Here is a 15,294-nt window from a genome sequence, read left to right as displayed (position 1 = left end):
GATCCAGGAAGATCCCACATGCCTTGGAACGACTAAACCTATGCACCACAACTACTGAGCCTGTGCTCCAGAGCCTGGGATCTGCTGCCTCTGAGCCCATGTGCTACAACTACTGAAACCCACATACCCTAGAGCTTGTGCTCTGCAATGAGAAAAAGCCACTGCAACAAGAAGCTCTTGTACCGCAACTAGAGAGTATCCCCCATTCACTGCATCTCGAGAAAGTCTGCGTAGAACAAAGACCCAGCATAGCCAAAATAAAGTAAATAAAATTATTAAAAAAAAACAAACAATCGGAAGGTTGGAAGTCATACATATGTTCGAGATTGATAAGAGAATGACCACATTTGGGTGAAGCACCTCAAGAGCTATGTTCTGGAAGTGTTGCATTTCACATTTCTGTTAGTCACTAAGTAGAGATGGTACACAGGCAATGAGATAAATGAGTCTGGAATTTATGCTGTGGTCAGAGCTTAAAATATAAATTTGGGGATTTAGGATATACAACTAGATGGAATCATCTGAGGACTATATTTGGAGAAGGAAATGGCAAACCTGCTCCATTTTTCTTGCCCAGAGAATCCAATGGACAGAGGAGCCTGGTGGGCAGTCAGACACCACTGGGTGACTGAACACAGCATAAGGAGTATCTTAGAGAAGAGGTCCCAGCCTGAAATTTGGGCACTCCAAAATTTAGAGGTTGAGAAGATGAGGAAGATCCAGCAAAGAAGATGGAGAAGGAGCCGCCAATAAAGCAGGAGAACCTGAAGTAGTTTCAGCTTTGTATATATTTTCCTTGTAAATCTGCTAAGCTAATTTCCGAATCTAAAACGAGACTCTTAATTGAGATGGCATTATTTATATATATGAGATACTTCCAAGAGCAAAATGGTCAAGATCAGAAACATTGCTGTTCTTTCTTCCTCACTCCCTTTCCCGTCTGCAAACTATCCTCTAAATGGTTTTTAATTGTTTTCTATCATAAAAGTTACATGAGGAATTGAGGTTAGTTAGACATAAAACATGCCCTCAAGAGGCAGATAAAACGTGTACACAAATAAATATAATCTCAGACTTCCCTCAAGGAACTGGTGTGCTTCTTATGCTAATGAGAATTGTGTAAGTTTTTATGTAGCCTTTTTGGCTTTTTGTTACCAAGAAGCTTAGGGAGAAATTTGATGCTCTGTCTATATTGATTACGTTAAAAATTGAGGTTGATATACTTACATTCTGCTTTCTTTGTTCTTAATTTCTACTTTTATTTGTGTTATCTCATGATAGTACAGGCTTCCCAGGTGGCACTAGTGATAAAGAATCTGTGCAGGAGACCAAGGGATATAGGTTTGATTCCTGGGTTGGGAAGACCCCCTGGAGCAGGAATTGGCAACCTACTCCAGTATTCTTGCCTGGAGAATCCCATGGACAGAGGAGCCTGGGGGGTTACAGTCCATGGGGGCGCAGAGAGTCAAACACGACTGAGTGACTAATCACAGTAAGCACATGATTATAAGCGGTCTCAAATCCCCTTGGAATGAGTAGTGATATTAAGAAAGAAAGAACTGTCTGGGCTATGAAAGTTAAAAAGACAAATCAGTTACTTTCTTTGTCATCATTCTGCCATGAAAAATTTTCCTATCAAATTTCTTAACTTTCTTTTTTATATCTGTTCCATATGAATGTTTTAGGAAGAAGCTAGCTGAAGCATATGTGTGTGCTCAATCGCACCCAACTTTTTGCAACCGTTTGGACTGTTGCCCAAAAGGCCCCTTTGTCTATGGGATTTTTCAGACAAGAATACTGTAGTGGGTTGCCATTTCCTCCTCCAGGGGATCTTCCCGACCCAGGGATCAAACCTGCATCTCCTTTGTCTTTTGCATTGCAGGCAGATTCTTTACGTGATGAGCCATTGAGGAAACCCCCGCTGAAGCATATTCAAAAGTACAAACATTTTTAACCTTTAAATATTCCACATCATCCTAGAGTCTCTCACTGCCTTATTTTAAACCAACTCTGTTGCTCTCTATGAAAAGAAAACTGAGATGAGGGAAGAAATTAGTTTTGAGACAGAAGAATTTTAGAATTGTAATTCTACTATTATGATATTATTTAGAAACCTGTAAATTCTGATGGTTGTTACCATAGTAATTCTAGTCTTACCAAAGTGTGAGCTATAAGATCTGTAAAGCTAAATTTTTCAAAGTCTGTAAGCTTATATCTCCTCATTTGGTCTCAACTCTGGTGTGTCACCTGGAGAAGGAAATGGCAACCCACTCCAGTTTTCTTGCCTGGAGAATCCCATGGACAGAGGAGCCTGGTGGGCTATAGCCCATGGGGTCACAAGAGTCGGACATGACTGGAGCGACTGAGCACACACACACTGGTGTGTCAGTCAGATTGTACTAGCTTTGTGGTGATAACAAATAGTCCTCAAATTTCAGTGCCTTATAACAATAAATAGGTACATTTCTCCTTCATGTTAATATGCATGTAGCTGCATGCTGGCTGTTGCCCTGTCTCACATGTGTCTCATCCTGAATCCAGGCTGAAGGATCAACCTCTATCTGGGGTACACTGTTCTCCTAGCAGAGGGGAAATGGCAGTAGCAGAATCACAGAGGCCCTTAAGGCTTCTCCATGGAAGCCACTACTTCCACTCACTTTTCTTTGGCCAAGTCTGACGTCAGTGGGAATGGGTAAATAGAATCACATTGCAAGGATGGACAGTGAATAACTGGTACAGAAATATATTCTACCATTATGGAAGGTGGTGTAGCTTGATTATGATATTATTAAGGAACCATTATGATGAATCTAAGGACATTTTAATCTTGGAAGCCTCATAGTAGGGGAAGTTTGATTTAAGCAAATGTTAAAAAAAAAAAAAAATAGCTTTAGCCCCCTTTCTAGAATTTTGTAATTGTTAGCTATGTATTAAGTAAAATCTTCTTGACAGGGATATTTTACAGTTAGAGGTTTCTAAACCCAGGTTGAGTGACAGTTGACATGCTACATACTAAACTGTTTTTCAGTGAGAAGCATTTCAGATGAAGATGACAATGTTGGGCAACCCAATGAATACAACCTGAATGACAGCTTTATAGATGATGAGGAAGAAGAATACGAGCCAACAGACGAAGATTCCGACTGGGAACCAGAAAAGGAAGACCTAGAGAAGGAAGATATGGAAGGGCTTTTGAAAGAAGCAAAAAAATTTATGAAAAGAAAAAAGTGACTCCTCTGCAGTAATATATGGCTCATATTTACTGTTTCTTTATGGAAAAATAATTCAGGAAGCACTTAAGGGATAATTGTTTTTCTGCTTTTTATGGTTATGACTTTACTATTGACTCTTCACAAATGAAACATTGAAATGTCACCCTTCAGTATAGTGGATGAAATTTGTTGCTTTGCTTTTTCTATGTTATTTCAAACATCTGGAAATAATAAGCAGACAGAGTTAAAAAGAAATAATTGATATTTTTCATGTACTTTATAATAAAAAGTAAACATCATAGGTTGCCAAAAAAAAGGTCTTTTTTTCTTTTTTCCAAAGATTCTGTCTTTAGATAAAATACTATGCAAATATAACCAGGCAGATTACGTAACTGGTGGGAAAGCATGCTTCTTTTCATTCCTATTGAAGTAATTCTTAAAGCAGAACCAGACTTTAAAAAATACCAGCTATCATATAATGGCTATTATTTTTTCTAATGTCCTAGATGTGAGCTTTGCAATTTCATTGACTACTTTCGTTCTCTGAAACTTGGGGAAATTAGTACAAAATGGATACTGAAAATAGATTCAACTAGACTACAGAAATGTCCACCATGCAGGGAATGCTATTTTATGTCCCAAGTCTAATTTACTATACGTCTGAGTTTAAAAGTAGAAAACCTGAAAGAATTTGACCATTTCTTTTTCAAACAAGTCCTGCCTGATGCTTTTAACTCTCAATATGCTATTCTTAAGAATATAGGGATTATTTTTAACCATAATTTTCTCAAATTATATTAGTTCTTTTATCCTCAGATGACAGTAGCAAGTTGTCTGCCAGCATTCAAGATTCTGGCCTTTTGTTTCAAGAAGAAACCCCTTCTCCAGTTTTATGTAGTATAATATTTCTGCATCTCTGTTCTTAAATTCCTTTAGGCTATGTAATACTCTTCATTTTACATGACTTAGAATCTTTGAAATATAGTTTACAATCTTTAATATGGGTTTGTACAAACAGCAGTAAATATAGCTTTGAAATTGTAAATCATAAACTAAAAGTTCCTCATTAAGCACTAATATTTTATATTCTATGAGGACCTAAAAATGTATATCTTAAAAGAGCAGGACAGATTTGTAATTGTTTTCTTAGTGTTTTTAAGTTTGTTTTCAAATAATTGCATAATATTAAAATTTACTTATATTACAGCAAGGAAAAGATAAATATTTTTCTATTATCTTTTATTCTAATTTTTCTCTCTGTTGTTATTTAGAAGCTAATTTTCTCTTCTAATGTCCCTTTAGTCTTCCGGGCTTGACAAACCTATGAAAAAAATTCTTTGAACTTACTTTTACTTTCACTTTGCACAAACTTAATCCTTAAAGTGTTTCTTAATCCATTCATAGATATATCCCAAAGGAATTAAAAACATGTGTCCACATGAAAACTTGTACACAGTGTCCGCAGAAACATCATTTGTAACAGCCAAAAAGTGGAAACATCTAAATGTCTTATCAGCTGATAATGTGGATAAGCGAAATGTAGTCTATCTTTACAACCAAGTATTTTTTGGCCAAAAAAAGAAGTGAAGGATTGAAACATGGTACAGCATGGATAAACCTTGGAAACATTCTGGTAAGTGAAAGAAGTCAGACACAAAGGCCACAAATGGTATAAGCTCAATTATATAAAATATCCAGAACAGGCAAAGCCGTAGAGACAGAAAGTGCGTTGGTAGTTGCCGGGGTCTAGAGAGAAGAAGAGTATCTTTCTGAATTGATAAAAATGTTCTGAAATTAGTGGTGATGGTGTAAAACTCTGTAAATATACTAAAATCCATTGAATTGTATACTTTCTATGGGGGAATTTTATGGCATATGAATTATATATGTGTCAAGAAGGCTATGATAAAGAATATAAAAGGTGACATTGGCCTTTTAGAAAAAAAGAAAGGCGTTCAGTATCAGAATATATTCTTCTTAGAAGTTATGTGATAGCTCATGTTAATTTTTAAGAATAGTTTGATGTGCCTTGCATAAACATCCTGAAGACACTTTTGAGTATAACGAATGTATAAATATTTAACTTCATTGTAATGAAAATTTCCTACTTGGACTATATTTAAGTGTATGATTTTCAAAACAGAGGCAAAAGTGATGAAATTGGTGGGCTCAAAAGCATTGCTAACAAAACTTGATTTAGTTGCTGTCCTAAACAGTGGATTGAGAAACAACTATCCCTATCATGGTATTCATAGAATTTAAACTATATCCTAACCTCCTCCTTCAAGCTAAGAATGGTCACATACATTTTTCTCACTAATGTGCTTAATTCGAAAAGCAAATGTTTTTTGTCGATTTCTTGAAGTGAGGTGGGTTTTCTGGGACCTTGGGAAGCTGGAGTCATGAAGATTTTCAGTGACACATGGGTATTGATTCTGCTTTTCACCCAGGTTTGAGGATGGCATTGTTGATACTATTTCCAGAATTAGAAGATCTTAATGATTGGAAATATTCATTATAGTGAAAAGAAATAGATTGTGAGCATACTTTTACCAGAATGATGATGTAAAGTTAAATGGATAGTGACTTTCCTCTGATGTATCTGTGCAGAGTTCAGTGTCACCTACACATCCCATGGAGGCAGAAACCACACACCAGCGTCTACATCTAGCCCTGCTCTTTGAGTTCACCTTCTTGTGCCCATTACTTTCTCTTTCTTAAGGAGGAATCTGTAAGAGAGTCTCTTTGTGTGTGTGTTCTTCCTGCCGGTCTGCAAACCTACAAAGCTGCTCCTCCACAGTAGGTATTGAAAGAAAAATGATAATAATTATTGCCAAGATCGTTACTGGCCATCCTGATATAATGTACACAATAAATTTGATTATCATAAGCAACCCCAGTTGTACTCTGTTGTGCCCAAGACCCTGTCTTAGGTGCTGGTGATTCAAAGAAGAATAACATGGAGTTTCTGTTTTCAATGTCCTTACAGTCTACTGGGGAAGATAGGAATATTTATTCATTCAACAATGACTACAGAATACTATGGAGAATACAAGGAAGAAAAGGACATAGCTTCTACAATCAGAGAGCTTGCAAAGGCAGTGAGGCAGATATGCAAATAACAAAGTGGGTAGAAACGCAATAGTCCGAGAAAGGAATGCTGGAGTATAATTTAAATGGCCTGTCTTGCTGCGTATTGAAATACAGCCTCATTCTTGAGGAAGAGCCTTTGTCTGATTGAGTTGCAAGCTGAACTTGTATATTTTTTCATGGAACACAACTTTTATCTTCAAAAATGACTGGCAGACATATTACAGTTATTCAGAATGGAGTGTGTGGCTGGCATTTCCTCAAAAATGAACTTAGCCTATTTTTTTTCCCAAAGAAAACAACAAACAGTATATATTATAATTGTAAAAATGAGCTTTCAAACAAAAATTAGAGTTTTAGAAAACTTCTATATGTCACTGAGCTTGTTAGCTCCCCAAAATTTTAAAAACTGTTCTGAGATATTGGTGATATAATACAATGAAATGTGTCAACACTTGGAAGATCTTGAAAACTGAGCAAGCCAATGTTTTCTGAATGACCAACGCATATTATAAAATCAGGCATGGGTAAAAGATCCACTCAAAGCATAAGATAGCCCAACGAAACTTAGTGTAACAGAGTCTGTAAAGTTCATTAATGTGACTTCAGATAATACATTGTGCCTAACACATTTCAGAAGCTGTTTTTTATTTTTGGTGGCACATTGAAAATAATATTCACAATTACCTGAAAAGCGTATGAAACTACTTTCTTTTCCAATTACATATCTTTTTAAGCCCTAATTTTCTCTATATACTTCAAGCAAAACAACATACAAGAGCGGACATGAGAATCTAGCTGTCTTCTATTAAGCCAGGCATTAAAGAATTTACAAAAATGTGAAGCAGTGCCACTCATTTTACTAAAAGATTATCATAAAATATATTGTGTTTATATATAATGGATTATTTTAAAAATCATTAGCAAATTTCTTAATTTCAAAAAAGGTGAATATCTATAGATATGACCCTCATAAATGAAAGCTCTTTGGGATCCTCAATAATTTTTATGAGTTAAGTCTCGACATTTTGAGAACCATTTAATTAAGTCACTATACCAATCAGTGTCAGATTTTATTTTCTTGGGCTTCAAAATCACTGCAGACGGTGCCTATAGCTATGAAATTAAAAGACGCTTGCTCCTTGGAAGGAAAGCTGTGACAAACCTAGATAGTGTATTAAAAAGCAGAGACATTACTTTAGCAAAAAAGGTCTGTCTAGTCAAAGGTATGTTTTTTCCAGTAGTCATGTACGGATATTAGAGTTGGACCATAAAGAAGGCTTAGTGCCAAAGAATTGATGCTTTTGAATTGTGGTGCTGGGGAAGACTCTTGAGAGTCACTTAAACAGCGAGGAGATCAAGCCAGTCAATCCTAAAGGAAATCAACCCTGAATATTCATTGAAAGGACTGATGTTGATGTTGAAGCTGAAGCTCTAGTACTTAGGCAACCTGATGTGAAGAGCTGACTCATTGGAAAAGACCCTAATGTTGGAAAGATTGAAGGCAAAAGTGGAAGGGGTGGCAGAGAATGAGATGGTTAGATAGCATCACTGACTCAGTGGACAGGAATTTGAGCAAACTCCAGGAGATAGTAGAGGACAGAGGAGCCTGGTATGCTAGAGTTCATGAGGTTGCAATGAGTTGGACATGACTTAGCAACTGAACAACGACAACCACCATTCAGTTAGGCTAGTTGTGATGGGATAACCCCCAAATCACAGCGCCTTACACAAGGAAAGTTTTCTTAAGCCAAGATTTTGTGTTGGGTGAATCTTCAGGCCACTGTCTTTGATGTGGCAGCTCATCATTCCAGGATTTCAGAAGCTCTGTCATCTTGTAGTTGCACCACTGGAACATGAAACCTACCAATCATGACTATAGGGGGAAGAGAGAAAGTGAAGGATTGGACCCTGTTAATTAAATGCTTCCGGCTAGAAGTGTCCCTCATGCTCACAGCCCATTGTCCAGAGGAAGTCACATGGCCTTGCCCACTGAAAGGGGCCTCAAAAAATACTCATTGTCATGTGACAGAGCCAGGTGAGATAACAGATAGGTTAACTCCTAGGTCAGTGATATTTCCTCTACCTCAAAATATGATATTCATGTTTAAGTCATAATACTGTATTCATGTTTAAGTCCATTCAATCTAGATATCTATGTACATTCTAATAAATGACCAAGACAAAAAAAAAGAAAAATACAGTTTTGGTGCCCAAAAAAGACGAGAACCAGATAGAGTGAACACTAGTAATGTCTATAATCACTAAAGGGGTGAGTGATAAATAGGGAGAAGAAGACGTGATCTTGAGTGTCAACATTTAAGTAGTAGAAAGATGAAGACTTCAGAGGAATTAGAGGAAAAAGAGGGATGTCAGGAACTTGCTGTGCTGCAGAAGCTAAAAGTAGAGGACTGTTGAAAGAGAAAGCAGCAAACATTGTAGTTGCTGCAGAATGGATACAAATGCAAGTCCTGAGGTTAGATTCGACTTCCTACTTCTTGGAGATAATTGAGGCTATTAGATGAGAACTTGCCCAGACTCTCACCTGTGTCTACCTATCCCCCAGCTATTCCCATATTCTCTGTTGTCTTTCCAGATATTACAGATGAATTGTCTGTGTTCCTATTTAAAGCCAATCCCCCATTTTCAGGCACCTCTTATACATTCTCATGGATTTCACACTGGTTACTCTTCCCTTTTGCTCCCATTTCATCCTTTTTTTCCTATATATTGAACCATTCCCATCACCATATAAATATTTCTTCCATCCTAAAAACAAATCTTCCCACCAATTTCACTTTTCCCTGCAGCTTCACTACTCCGTTTTTCTTCTCCCTGTAACAGCAAAACTCCCCGTGTGTTGTCTATACCTGCGTCACCAATGCTTTTCCTCCTTTGAAAGTCTTTCAAGTCAGGCTCTCCTTATCACCTCTCCATTGCAACTGCTGTGGTCAAGAGCGTCTGTGATCACTCCTCTAAATCCTGTCATCAATTCTCAACCCTCATTCTTCTTGAACTTTCTGCTTGTTTGAAACAAGTCACTCCTACCTCCTTCAGACACTTCATTTTTCTTCTAGGAAATTAGAATATCTTGTGGCTTTTTCTACCTTACTCCCAGTGTCCATTGCTGGGTGTTTAGTTTTTTCATGAGCTCTTAATGCTCAGAGTACCCTAAAGCAGAGTCCTTGGTCTTTATTTTACTGTTTACATTCATTTGCTTCATGTAATCTGTTTTTTGTTGTTGTTTTAACAATAATTCTAAAATTTTAACTCAAGCCTTGACCTCTTCTCTAAATTCCAGACTTACATATGCAATTGTCTATTCAACATCTCCACTTGAATGATAGACATCTCGAACTTTACATGTTTGGGACTGAATTCTATTTGCCTTTTTTGTTCCCCCGCAAATCTTCCTCTCCTGATCAGGCTAAACAACTTGACATTATTCTTGACCTCCCACTTTATCCTACACTCAGCAAAATCTTGATGGATCTACTTTCAGAATATATCCAGAATTTGACTCTATATCTTAACTTCCACTGCTGGCAACTTGGACTCCCTGCTTCATTCTTTGGATCCTACAGTTATGCACTTCAGTTCAGTCTCTCAGTCGTGTCCAACTCTTTGTGACCCCATGGACTGCAGCACGCCAGGCTTCCCTGTCCATCACCAACTCCCGGAGCTTACTCAAACTCCTGTCCATTGAGTTGGTGATGCCATCTAACCATCTCATCCTCTATCATCCCCTTCTCCTCCTGCCCTCAATCTTTCCCAGCGTCAGGGTCTTTTCAAATGAATCAGTTCTTCACATCAGGTGGCCACAGTATTGGAGTTTCAGCTTTAGCATCAGTCCTTCCAATGAATATTCAGGACTGATTTCCTTTAGGATGGACTAGTTGGATCTCCTTGCAGTCCAAGGGACTCTCAAGAGTCTTCTCCAACACCACAGTTCAAAAGCATCAATTCTTTGGCACTCAGCTTTCTTTATAGTCCAACTCTCCCATCTATACATGACTACTGGAAAAACCAAAGCTTTGACTAGACAGACCTTTGTTGGCAAAGTAATGTCTCTGTTTTTTAATATGCTGTCTAGGTTGGTCATAACTTTTCTTCCAAGGAACAAGTGTCTTTTAATTTCATGGTTGCAGTTACCATCTGCAGTGATTTTGGAGCCCCCCAAAATAAAGTCTGTCACTGTTTCCATTGTTTCCCCATCTATTTGCCATGAAGTGATGGGACAGGATGCCATGATCTTAGTTTTCTGAATGTTGACCTTTAAGCCAACTTTTTCACTCTGCTCTTTCACTTTCATCAAGAAGCTCTTTACTTCTTCACTTTTTGCCATAAGGGTGGTGTCATCTGCATATCTGAGGTTATTGATATTTCTCCTGGCCATCTTGATTCCAGCTTGTGCTTCATCCGGCCCAGCATTTCACATGATGTTTATAAGTTAAATAAGCATAAAAGTTAAATAAGCAGAGTGACAATATACAGCCTTGACGTACTCCTTTCTGATTTGGAACCAGTCTGTTGTTCCATGTCCATTTTAACTATTGTTTCATGACCTGCATACAGATTTCTCAGGAGGCAGGTCAGGTGGTCCCATCTCTTGAAGAATTTTCCACAGTTTGTTGTGATCCACAAAGTCAAAGGCTTTGGCGTAGTCAATAAAGCAGAAGTACATGTTTTTCTGGAACTCTCTTGCTTTTTTGATGATCCAACAGATGTTGGCAATTTGATCTCTGGTTCCTCTGCCTTTTCTAAATCCAGCTTGAACATCTGCAAGTTCACAGTTCACATAAACTGTGAAAAAGGGAAGAAGCCTGGCTTGGAGAATTTTGAGCATTACTAGCATGTGCGATGAGTGCAATTGCGTGGTAGTTTGAGCATTCTTTGGCATTGCCTTTCTTTGGGATTGGAATGAAAACTGACCTTTTCCAGTCCTGTGGCCACTGCTGAGTTTTCCAAATTTGCTGGCATATTGAGTGCAGCACTTTCTCAGCATCATCTTTTAGGATTTGAAATAGCTCCACTGGAATTCCATCACCTCCACTAGCTTTGTTCATAGTGATGCTTCCTAAGGACCACTTGACTTCACATTCCAGGACGTCTGACTCTAGGTGAGTAATCATACCATTGTGGTTATCTAGGTCATGATGACCTTTTTTGTATAATTCTTCTGTTATATATAGCCTTAATATATAGTTATATGTAGCCTTAATTGGTGCTAGTGGTAAAGAACCTGCCTGACAGTGCTGGAGACATAAGAAATGAGAGTTCAATCCCTGGGTTGGGAAGATACCTGGAGGAGGGCATGGCAACCCACTCCACTACTCTTTGCTGGAAAATCCCATGGACTGAGGAGCTTGGCAGGCTACGGTCCATAGGGTTGCAAAGAGTCAGACACAACTGAAGTGACTTAGCACGTGTGCACATACATATTAGGAAAAAGACTACAAATAAAAGACTAAAAATGAACTGAGTTTTCTCAAGAAATAAGACAAAAGCATCAAAAGAAACCCAAAGAAAATAGGACAGAATTAATAAAGTAAAACTTGGAATAAAAGATTCAAAAAAGCAGTAGACTTGATCAATAATACACAAAAATAATTCTTTGAAATGATTGATAAAATAGACCTGTTGTGAAAAAAGACAAATATTAGAAACCAAAAGGGTTAGAACTATACATAGGAATGATGTAAAGTTTTTATAATATAATATGTACAACTTCTTGTTAATAAATTTGTAAATCTAGATAAATGTATGACTTTCTGGAAAAATATAATCAAAATTTACTTTAAAATAGATTTAAAATCTGAGTAGATCAATAGCTCTAGAGGAAATAGAAAGTATTCAAAATTCTGCTCCTAGTATGGTACTAAATGCTGGGGATTACAAGTAGGGCTATTAAATCTTTGTTTAGAAAATAGTTCTCCTGTTATAAGAACTATTACAAAGTGTGGAAAGACATGGATAACTCTCCAGTTCTTTAAATCAGCCAAAGACATCACTGAAAAACTTACAGATTTATTTCAATTTGAACACAGACATAAATATCCTAAATTATTACTCAACTTGTCTTCAACAGTGCATTAAGATATCATGATGTAGCAGGATTTATGCTGAGAATATAAGGGTAGTTCAGTGTCAGTTAATCTATGAATGTAATTCATCACATTAACATCACTGATCACGTTAAGAAAGGAACAACTTATGATCTCATAAAAATCCAAAAAAAGTACTTGGTAATTCAACACTGTTCTTCAGAAAACAAAAAGAAAACAGTTGGAAAGCTAGGAGTAGAATTAAACTGTTTTAACTGATGAAAGTATTTATTGGGTTGGCCAAAAATTTCATTCTGACTTTTTTCTGTAAGATGTTACAGAAAAACCCAGACAAACTTTTTTGCTAACCCAATATTAAAAATTTACAGCAAATATCCCAGTTCATAGGGAAGCATTAGAAGTGTTCCCAGAGAAGAAGTTTGAAATGAGACAAGGGTCTCCATGATCACCTCTACAACTTCATGTTCTGAGTATTCCACCCCTGGTAATAGAAATGAAGAGAAATAATAGTTTTCAGTATTGGCTAGAAAAAAAAAAGCTTGTTACTATTTGCAACATATTTGGCTACTTAGGAAATACATGAATTGAAACATTATTAAAATTAACAAGGATATTTTTAAAATTGGCTAGATACAAGGTCAGCAAAAATTAACAGCTTCCCTTTCTATATGCAGGAACAAGTTAGAATGTGTATGTGAAAATGTATTCAGCCGCAGTGTACATGGGTGCAAATTAATGAGGTTTTCTTTTAACTTTTTATTTTGTATTGGAGTATAGCTGATTATGTAATAGTTTCAGGTGAATAGTGAAGGGCTCTACATATACATGTTTATATGTATATAAACACACACATGTTTATATGTATATAAACACACGTGTTTATATATATACTTATTTGTACATATACACACACATACTCAGCCATACATATACACACGTTTCCCCCAAACTCCCCTCCCATACAGGCTGCCACATAACATTGAGCAGAGTTCCCTGTACTATACAGTAGGTCCTTGTTGGTTATCCATTTTAAATATAGCAGTGTGTACATATCCATCCCAAACTCCCTATCCTGTCCCCTCATCCTTCCCCCCAGCAACTTAAAGTTCATTCTCTGTGAGACTATTTCTCTTTTGTAAGTAAGTTCATTTGTATCATTTCTTTTTAGATTCCACATGTAAGTGGCGTCATATAACATTTTTCTTCCTATGTCTGACTTACTTCACTCAGTATGACAGTTTCTAGGTCCATCCAAATTGCTGCAAATGGCATTATTTCATTCTTTGTAATGGCTGAGTAACATTCATTGTATATATGTACCACATCTTCTTTATTCATTCCTCTGTCAATGGACGTTTAGGTTGCTTCCATGGCTTGGCTATTGTAAACAGTGTTGTAATGAGCATTGGGATGGATGTATCCTTTAAGATCATTTTATATGATGAAAGAGTTCTTGACTGCCAAGTTTTAAAATCTAAAAATGTTGACAGCTTTCAGTGATAAGGAGGATGGTTCATTGGTCAAGTCTTTCTGGAAGACAATTTAGCTGTAGTTATAAGTATAAATATTTAAAATGCATGCCCTTTGAATATATTCCTACTTTAGGAAATGGTCCTGCAAAATCATTTGTGTAACAAATTTAAAGATGTAAACAGGTGTAAAGATGAATATTCCACAAAGTCCATTGCAGTTTTGTCACTAATAAGAAAGAAAAAAAAGAAAAGGAAAAAACCCTTTATTTCCAACTATCAATAGGGAAATAGTTGAATAAATTATGAAGCCACCATATTATGGAGTGTTATACAGCCATGAAGAAGAATGTGTTTGACTTTTGTACAAATATGAAGAGCTTGCCAAGAAATGCTATTTAAAAAAAAATAAATAATTGAATAATGAGGCCAGTATGACCACATTTATGCAAAGAAGTACTGTGTATATTTATGTACATTTGAATAGAAAAAAAAAAACAGGATACAGGTAACTGTTAATAGTACTTACCTGTGAGATTGGGAATGGATGTGGGAACGGAAGGCGATTAAGGGTAGATTGTCAAATTCGGTCTACTTACTGATGTATTGCCTGAATATATTATTATATTATAACAAGAATATATTCAAGTACCACTTGTGTCAAAAAAAAAAAAAAGATCATTACTGAGGATCCCCATGGGTGAAAGTGAAAGAGACAGCGGTGCAGTCCCAAGATAAAGCCCTTAGACACATGCTTTATTTCTGCTGCTGTCAAGAACATTTCTGTCAATGAAAGCTATTTTAGTGACCAGGACAAATCCCTCCTATGCCCATGGCCCCTGAGGTTTTACCAAAATATAAATTCAAATAAAAGCAATTTAACTAGTAGAAATGTAAGAGCTTTTACAGATTCAAGGTATACTCTATGCCATGGGTGTCAAACAATGAAGAAATATGAGAGATTTTACCAAAAAAACTAAGCTAAATTTTCCCAGTTCCCTCCAAATTCCAAGCACTTAACCAATATAACTCCTGGATGAGGAGTTTGGAGGAAGCTACCGAAGAAGGAGCATGGTAAGGTGTGACAGGATGAATCAGCTCAGTGCTATATCCTCATCCTAGAAGGAATCTTTTCCCCTCCTGCTGGCAATCTCTTGGCATTCCATGGTGTTTAGCATCCATCATAAATACTGAATGACTGGATTCTCTTAGATGTCTTGGTGCTTGAGCTCTTCCACTGTGTCAGCATCATTAGGTCAGCAAGCATGCACCCATAATCATTGATATCCTATGTATTATCACAGAGCAAGGTAAAAAGCCAGGAGGGTTAACCTCTTGGTCCTGAACATTGGATGAAGAAATGCACATTGAAGAATGTGAGCTAATTAAGACCCCAAATAATTTCCATCCCTTTCCAGTGCTTAAGTGAGAAGTCCAGAATATTCCCTAATTGTATTA

At 36.9% G+C, this 15,294-nt stretch overlaps 1 protein-coding gene across 1 annotated transcript in view; it reads left to right on the top strand.

Moving 5' to 3' along the window:
• APLF (aprataxin and PNKP like factor) overlaps positions 1-4,418 on the top strand; it is a 93,441-nt gene extending 89,023 nt beyond the window's left edge. Inside the window, exon 10 of the mRNA XM_010845324.1 lies at positions 3,029-4,418. Coding sequence (XP_010843626.1) covers positions 3,029-3,231 — 203 coding nt within the window. The 3' untranslated portion in view covers positions 3,232-4,418. The remainder of the gene's footprint in view (positions 1-3,028) is intronic.
• The last annotated feature ends 10,876 nt before the right edge of the window (positions 4,419-15,294 follow it).

The sequence above is a fragment of the Bison bison genome, unplaced genomic scaffold (genome assembly GCF_000754665.1).
Source record: "Bison bison bison isolate TAMUID 2011002044 unplaced genomic scaffold, Bison_UMD1.0 scf7180017864215, whole genome shotgun sequence".
In the NCBI taxonomy this organism is placed as follows: Eukaryota; Metazoa; Chordata; class Mammalia; order Artiodactyla; family Bovidae; genus Bison; species Bison bison.
This window is presented reverse-complemented; position numbering and strand designations above follow the sequence as displayed.